Source organism: Sinocyclocheilus grahami, unplaced genomic scaffold (genome assembly GCF_001515645.1).
Source record: "Sinocyclocheilus grahami isolate Dianchi unplaced genomic scaffold, SAMN03320097.WGS_v1.1 scaffold216.1, whole genome shotgun sequence".
NCBI classification, from domain to species: domain Eukaryota; kingdom Metazoa; phylum Chordata; class Actinopteri; order Cypriniformes; family Cyprinidae; genus Sinocyclocheilus; species Sinocyclocheilus grahami.
Window position 1 is genome coordinate 857,870 of NW_015505395.1, and position 9,145 is coordinate 867,014.

Sequence of the window (9,145 nt, forward strand, 5' to 3'; positions counted from 1 at the left end):
TGAAAGATGGTCCGAGAGGGAGGAGGAGAGAGTTTGTTTCTGAGACGGAAAAACTCCTGATGTCTGTAAATGGTGACTTCAAACGCCAAGATGGCCAACATCAACAAGTTATTCTGAGAAAGAAAGAGAAGAGCGAGAAGATGAATGTAAACGAGCTCTGTACATCAGAAAGTCAATCACTTCCATCAATGAAATGCTTCATCTTCAGAAAAGAAAGTCTCTCCACCTCAAGAGGATACATTAAATAATACATGTGCTTTTGGATTTGTTTTATATTTACTGTATTTGCCAATTGTGCCAACTTGTTACTAAAATATGGGATGATTAACTACAAGGGGAACCCTGATTTGTGTGATTTTCTAGCAATAAACTTTAAAGCTGCAGTCTGTCTCTGTTTGAAACCTGCATGTGTGGGCTTTCAGTCAACACACCAGTGTGGATATTCACTGTACTTCCGAATTACAGATACTACGACTTGGAAGTATGTCCAAAATAAGAAGTTTCACCCAAAAATGTCATCTGAACAAGTAACATGTCTGGCAGTTTTGTTCAGATCAACTGAAAAAAAAAAAAAATAGTTTTACAATAAATTGTGCTACCAATGGTGATTAATGATGCAAAGACGAATGACTCGAACCACTCAAACTGGAAAACATTATTACAAGCTTACCGTTGTAAATCGGGCTAAGGTAAGGAGATTTGAACACTGATCGGTTATGTATTTACTCAGAAATTGATTTTGTATAATTTTTAACCAAAAAAAAAAAAAAGTTCCGGAATGCAGCTTTAAATTTATGTAATCTTAGACTGTATTAAATATTATAATAGGGCATAATAGGTATACTTGTAGGCATAATAATAATAGGTTGCACATTTAGCATAAAACATGAAATTGGCACTCAGTAGAGGCTAGTTTGGTGCCATACATTATTAAAAAAACTCATATTTCCCAGAAAATATTGATCATATCTCCTCACCCTCAGGTTGGGCAGTACAGGTTCTTCAAACTTCTCCAGGCCGACCCAGTTTGCAGGATCCACGGGCTTCCGGTACAGTAGAGAATGATTCATGTCCATAATTTGCTCTTCTGTGTAGTTGGATGGCTACAGAGACCACAATCACATGATTAAACACAAGAACCAGCAAATCTGCTCTTCTGCTACAGCCGAACTAGATATGGATGGGCTTGAAATGACAAGCGTTTTTCATTAAATGTAAACGAATCCCATCTGAATAAGGACAAACTCATTTGATGAGTAAAAAAACCCACCATAGTACAAATACTTGAGTAGTTGCTGGGTTCGATGGTCTCTAGCTGATAAAACAACTTGCAGATGATGATGACACACGTCCACATGGTGCAAACGCTGGAAGCGAGAACTCGAAACTGCTTATACGGCAGCGCAAACGCCCATGAGATCAAAAACACATAGTTCAGGAGCGAGACCTGCAAAAGACACACGTGAGAAACAGAAACACCTTCAGATTACTGTATCATAACCTCAAGTGTGAGCTTCTACCTCTTTGACAGACAGCAGGATGATGTAAGTGGACACGATCTTGATGATGTGCATCTCCAGCAGCCACCAGATGAAGAGCTTCAGCTTATGGAAGTACTCCAGGAACTTGAGGAACAGGACCGTGAGCCGGTCCACCACCAAATGCCATTTATTCTTAAGGTCTGAAACAGAAGTGAGGAGAGATCTGACACCTGAAGCTTGATTTCTTTGGTTTACATGTTATGAACACAAGAGACACAATCTAAGACCAAAATACTAAACAGACTGTATCTGAGACAAAATGCAGTAAAGTCACTAAGTACTTTAACGTTAAACAGACACATATAAATGCATTTAAAAAATGAAGAAAAATGTGAACTGCTGAACTATCCAATAGTTTCATGCTTCAGAGGATTTGAAATCAATTGAATGTAATGCTCTCTTTACTGGATTAACAATGTTTTATATTGTATATTGTATATGCTTGGTGTAAAACACACACACACAAAAATGTATATTTAAAATATATATACAGTACATATACTGTATATGCACACTCCTATATGCCGCTAAGTAAGATTTTTTCTTTGAAACTATAAAAAAAAAAAAAAAAAAAAAAAAAAATATTTGTAATGAAAAAGCAAACTGTGCCTATGAATACCAAGTAAATTATTTTATTAATTTTTAAAAAAATGCATTTAATTTAATTTAATTTGATTCAATTTAATTTTACATTTTATTCAAAAAGTTCTTAAGAAAATGTGGGGGGATTGTAAAGAAAATAAAGAAATTCTGGCGAATTCAACATTCTGACACTGCAATAAATTAAAAAACCACAGTGAAACTAGAATTAAAACTAGAATTTTTTTTCTTTAATATCAGAGAAAAGTTCCTCTAAATGATGAATCACCCATATTTTCGCTGAACTTACATCACATGCTGCTCATTTTGGGTTATAAAACACAGTTATTTAAATGTTAGTGCCTTGAATCAGGATTCCACAGGCAGGGTTTGGGTGGAAAACATGGATGCCGTGTGCATTAGATCCGTAAGGAACAAGCCGGATTGCATAATTATTGTAAAGAAGCAATGCATGTGTCTGCCATACGTGAATCATGTGACCAAAAAACCAAACCAAAACAAACAAATATTTCAGCAGTCAGACTTTAGTGGCGATAGCCTCTTCCAGATGGTCTCGCTGCTATGAAGGGTTTAAACGCTTGCATGATGAGGTTTCATGTCAAATACCACACTTACTTGCTCTGAGGAGAAGAGATTTTTTGCTTGATGCTGTTGAAGCAATTTACAGAATGGAAATATACGAAATCAAAGCAATGAAAAGTTTCACACAATTGAACATGACTGTAAGGTGAGACAGAGAAAGAGGGACCGAGAGATTCTTTGAGGAGGAGAGGCCGTGCATTTCAGAGACATGCTGAGGAGATTCATTCCCTGTCAGAGACTGAGAGCAGGACTATCGTCAGGATATACCGGCTCAAGTAGGACTTTCTGGGATGCATTTGAGCACGCAGAGGTTTAAAGTCAACATGAAATCAAAACCGACCCTATTTCGTTTTTTAATACGCATTTGTGGCCATAAATGTTATTCAAAAACAAACATACAAAAAAAAGTATAAAAATGATCAAAGTAAATAACGCAGACAACCTCTGAAATAACGTTTGGCCAGTGTTGTTACTGTTAAATCTAAAACTATTTTTAAATATTAAATATTAGATGAAAGACAAAAAAAAAAAAAAACTAAACCGAAAAAGAGAATGCATTCAAACAGAAATATCAAAAACCAAAACTAATAAAAAAGAACAACTACATTAAATTAAACTGAAAACTAATTCAAAATGTTAATATATGCTATAATAGTATAGAAATAATACTAAAATAACAGTTATTATATCGGCTAATGTCACTGACCCTATGCGGGTTATTAGTTCAAATGAACAAACAGTCAAACGTCTATTTAGTTAATATTTTAGGCTCTTGTTGAAGGTAAAGCAGACTTTCTAAAATCTTACCAATAGTTAACGCAGCCTTTTAGTGCCTTTGAAATGTAATAAAGACACAGCCTTTCATTTCCCAATGAAAATTAATATTCAATGAGGGCAAAAAATTATTTGATCAACTTTTTATTTTATTCATCAGGACCTGATTTACATACACACACATTGGTCACTCGTTGAATATTTGTTTTTATTGGGGGAAAAAAACATCTGATTATGGAAATAAAACTTAATTTTGAATGCATTTTCATGTTGACTTTCTGTAACATTTAAAGCAAACGTTTAAGTTCTAGACAGGAAACCAAGTCCGTGGAAAAAGACACATAGATTTTTTGATCTATCCAGGAATCTAGCGGGCCGTTAAAAAAGTGGCATCATTAAGAGAGCAAAGAGTGTACTGACAAACAGGAGTAAGTGAGAAGAAAGAGGGATTATGGGAAATCAGGGAAAAGGTGAACATTGGTTGTTTTTTCCATGGATGCCAGAGAAAGATAAGCAGTCACCCACCTATCCACGATCAGATAGATACGACCACTGACTTTAGTACAGCTGTGAGGTGAGGGACGGCAGGGGAAAGACGGGAGCACATGATTGGTTAAAATAAGAAATAGATTTGCACGATGATTATTGGCAGCACACTGCTGCAGATTCAACAGAGAGAAACCAATCATGAAAGAAGCTAGTGAGAAATGAAGCATTAAGATCAACAAACAAACAAAACAAACCCCTTTATTACAAGTAAAAAATTGCTACTAATTTTCTGTTTACAATTCATAATTAAAGCAATGCAACACAAGAGATAATGATCAACAAACAATTATTATAAAATATTTGTATTAATGTTTAATAATAATTATTATAATTATTATTTTTTTTTATTATAATTATTTCACTAAGAAAATAGTTGATTTGAGATGTGGTTAAAGGTATGCATTTGTGTTACGACATCAAATGTGACTCGTTTAATCAGATTTCAGATATTATGACACATGACCTCACCTAAAATGACATCACACATCCACACTTCCCGGTAGCATCAGCCGTGACTAGCGGGAAAGCGTCTCTCACCTGTAAATGGTGCTCTGCTCTTTGCTGATGACGGCTTTGAGATCGGTGAGCTGCAGGAAGCGCTCGTGGAAGTAATGCAGGTGCAGGATGCAGACCAGCAGGAAGGACGTGGGGATGAAGATACGGGTGAACAACTCCGAGAGGCTGTACTTCTCCAGACCGATGTCCCCCAGTCTGAGAGAGCAACAGAGAATCATGACTTAAAACACTTTTATTTTGGTCAGAGTCGAAGGCAACACCAATATGCTTTGTGCCTCAAATATAAGGTTCTGTCAGGATGCTGACTCAACAAACAGCTCACTACGGTATGGTTTGTGGTAAGTCCACCTGATCAAACATATTTAGGATGATCAAAACTCACACTTTTTCTGACATGCCCGTCATACTGGACCAGGTATTGATGGCATTCTCAAACTGACAGGTGTAGATTAGGATGAGCACAAGCATGGTGTAAACCACCACAGACATCCAGAAGTACTTCAGGATCCTGCGCCACCACTCATAATGCACCTGAGGAGAACAAAACTCTCTGTCAAAGACCTTTAAAGGAAAATTTCACACAAAAATTCTGTTTCTGTCATAATTTATTTTTAATATTTCTAAATTTTATCATAATTTTTTGGTTATATATCTCATTATATCGTTTATCATTCATATATATATATATATATACACACATTAAAGTTATACAATTATTTGTAAAATTTACAGTAACAGACATCTTTTTAATGCAAAAATACAATTAAATATCAATTACATTTATGTACATTCTATCTATAGATTTATAATAAAAACTCAATTAAATTTATATATATTACACATACAAAATTATATAAAATGTATAATAAAATAGGCTTAACTTTATGCAAAAAATACAATAAGTTAGGAATGTGTGATATAAATCTACGATAATATTGCAATTCTTGTTTAAATGAAATGCGATTTGACATGATCAAGTATACTGCAAAAACCAAACAAAAACACACCCAGAGAGTGCACGCATAAACTAAGGGGGCAAATATGCCCCCGTATTACTTTTATATGTATTTTATATTTATCATCTGATATAGTTAACATCACACAAAGAGTGGTGCTTTTCTCCAAATATCAGTATGATTGCAAATGTGATATTGATTTTATAAAACAGTCCAATAAACAAGTTAATATTAACTGGATTACATTTTAGACTCAAGTTCCTTTTTTTTTTGCTCTATTTCGTCAACGAAAATACATTTGCACAAAGCCACAGCAGAACTGTTTTGCATCTCGGAACGACTCACAACAATGTTTCTTTACTGAATCAATGAGCCGTTTGAACGAATCGGTTGAATGAATGACTCAATGACTCACTCAGGCAGTGATTTGCCGCCACCTACTGGCGATTTTAGGTTTATATTTAAAGTACATTGTCCCTTTTTTCCCCCAAAAATCATTTCAAATATCTGTATTCAACGTTTTGTTTTTAAAACATCAAAACATTATTAATGCATTTGTAACTGCAGGTTAAATGCATTCATGTCCTGCATTAAACAGTCTGTGTGAATGCATCTAAATGCCACTTCAGATGCAGATTCTGTGCCACCTCTGCATTGCAGATACAAATTTTGTTGATACTGATTTGATTGGTAACAGTGCTATAGCGTCTTGAATTTATTGATTAAATGTAAGAATTTGACACAAAAGATGATGCATACATTTAATTAGGTTAGAAAAATTGGCCTTGTAAAGGTAAAAATGCCCATAAAAGGTAAAAATAAATGTAAACGTACTCCTGCAGACTAATCACCATATAGAATATCAAAAGCTTTGGGAGTCAGCTGTCTACAGCAGTCCTAAACCTGACAAAATACCAGCGCAATAACACTCAGCAAAATATCGTCTAATTATCGTTATAAAAAATTCCAGAAAATAGCGAGATATCATTTTTTGTCATTATCGCACACCCCTACAATAAATTATATATATTTTGCATAAAATTGTATATTGTATATACAAGGTTTAGAAATGCTTCTCATTGCAAGTTATTCCAAGGGAAGATGTTTGGCATACCGAATGGTTCAATATTATATTGAGAATTGACTCATCCCCTCAGCTGACACAAAACCTATAGACACAATGCCGAAAACAGCAACTATAGCAACTCACTTTTGTAACAGTTATGTAACAGAATGTGTTGAAATGTATAAATAAATCACGGTATACTGACATTTTATATTAAAAGTGTGTTTATGAATTCATAACTGTCATGGGGTTGCATTATAGTTGTGCACTTTCCAGCTATTGCTGCAAATAAATAAATTATCTGTAGAATGCCTAATAATTTATCTGTAAAATACTACAAAGAAATGACATATTTATATAAAATATACATTACTTCATTCATGCGTTTGGGGTCAGTATGATTATTAAACATTTTTGAAAGTCTCTTTTACTCACTAAGATTGCCAATATTTGTTCAAAAATACAGTAAAAACAGAAAAATCTTGAAATATTATTACAATTTCAAATGACTATTTAAATATATATTAAAACCACCAGCAGAGCCATCACTAGTTTCCCAATCACATGCATCAGGTCATTCTCGCCCCCCTCCTCTTCCTCTTGGTCTTTTTCTTCCTCTAAACCCCACATGGAAAGTTATTTTTTATGCATTAAGACAGTGACGATTACAGGATTTAATCTGTACGTTATACATAGGAAACCATTTGTTTTAGATTCTAATAAACAACCCACGTTTTTCCTGCTCATCTACTTTGACGTCACAAAGCGCTGCTTCCTCTTCCATCTTCTCTCGTCGTTCCATCAAAGTTTGTCTGAGCAGCAGCCAGAAACTCAGCTGACACAAAACCTATAGACACAATGCCGAAAACAGCAACTGTAGCAACTCACTTTTGTAACAGTTGTGTAACAGAATGTGTTGAAATGTATAAATAAATCACGGTATACTGACATTTTATATTAAAAGTGTGTTTATGAATTCATAACTGTCATGGGGTTGCATTATAGTTGTGCACTTTCCAGCTATTGCTGCAAATAAATAAAATATCTGTAGAATGCCTAATAATTTATCTGTAAAATACTACAAAGAAATTACATATTTATATAAAATATACATTACTTCATTCATGCGTTTGGGGTCAGTATGATTATTAAAAGTTTTTGAAAGTCTCTTTTGCTCACTAAGATTGCCAATATTTGTTCAAAAATACAGTAAAAACAGAAAAATCTTGAAATATTATTACAATTTCAAATGACTATTTAAATATATATTAAAACGCAATTTATTCCTCTGATCAAAGCTGTATTTTCAGCATCATTCCTCCAGTCTTCAGTGTCACATGATCCTTCAGAAATCATTCTAAGATGCTGATTTACTGCTCAAGAAACATTTCTGATTATTATCAAACACTTGTGCGGCTTCATATTTTTGTGGAAACTGTGAAACACTACCATTCATATAAATATTATATTTCTAAAAGATAAAAACTAAAAAGGAAAAAATAAATTCATACTTTTAATCAGAAAAGCATTAAATTGATCAAAAGTGACAGTAAAGATGTGTATAAGATGTTACAAAAAAAGTCTAGTTCAAACAAGCGCAGTTCATTGAATTTTATATTTATCAGAGAATCCTAATAGCAAAGTCAGCATTACCTCCTCTCCTAGGTTCACGAAACGGTCGTCCATAAAATGCATTGCTGTTCTGTTGTAAGTGATCTTAAAGATTCCTAAATGCATCTACTTCTGGAAGGCCAAATAAAGTGCTTTTGCTTTCGCCTAGAAACACACAGCGTCTCCCTGACATGCTGCTTCAACACTAACTGCGGTTACTGAAACCATGCCTTCTTTCTTTGCGTGCACATTTGGGCGGCATTATGCAAATATTTCCACATAGTGAGCTAGATATGTGGGGGCGTGTTAAAACGAGCCGTTTTAGGGGGGCGTGGCAGAGTCTTAACTTTGATAAAGATTATCTTTTTGGGTTCGAGACTTTAGTCTTTGCAACTTCAGGGATCTTATCTATGCACAATCAGCTTGTAACACTCCAAAGAGAAAGGAAAACTTTCCCCCTTTCCACTGACCCCTTTAATATACAGCATGCAAGATTAATTTTTTTAATTAAAATTGTTTTTGCAGCCAGTCTTAGAAATATGAAATAGATATACAACTAGTTTTAACACACACACGTGGTGTTTTAATACACAGCTGTGTGTAAAAATCTTTACTTGTACAAATGGGTGAATCTCACAAAACCTACAAGAAAATGTCCAAAAAAAGAAACAAATAAGTAATTACATTCAACAGAAAGAAAACAAATAATTTTTTTTTGAATAGTGACATTTTCTTTAACCACATATTTTTGCTATTTTTGCATACAACAGCTATTTTTTAAAGAAACATTTAAATCTAATGAATTTTATGGGATTAATTGGAATTATGGGGAAAAAATTATAAAGTTATAATTGAAAATATATAATTATATTATATATTTTTATACATTTAAAATAATTTATAAGTATAGATAAACTGCACAGTATTGCAGTATATATAATATATATATA

The 9,145-nt window shown here is 33.8% G+C and overlaps 1 protein-coding gene across 1 annotated transcript in view; it reads right to left on the reverse strand.

Annotated features, from left to right (window-relative positions):
* Nucleotides 1–9,145, reverse strand: part of LOC107596271 (piezo-type mechanosensitive ion channel component 2-like) — a 120,286-nt gene that overhangs the window by 64,960 nt on the left and 46,181 nt on the right. The window contains exons 11-19 of the mRNA XM_016286967.1: nt 7,317–7,431; nt 7,119–7,201; nt 4,945–5,123; nt 4,584–4,757; nt 4,023–4,064; nt 1,521–1,725; nt 1,271–1,447; nt 978–1,103; nt 55–113 (exon numbers count right to left, since the gene is read on the reverse strand). Of these exons, the coding sequence (XP_016142453.1) occupies nt 55–113; nt 978–1,103; nt 1,271–1,447; nt 1,521–1,725; nt 4,023–4,064; nt 4,584–4,757; nt 4,945–5,123; nt 7,119–7,201; nt 7,317–7,431 (1,160 nt within the window). The remainder of the gene's footprint in view (nt 1–54; nt 114–977; nt 1,104–1,270; nt 1,448–1,520; nt 1,726–4,022; nt 4,065–4,583; nt 4,758–4,944; nt 5,124–7,118; nt 7,202–7,316; nt 7,432–9,145) is intronic.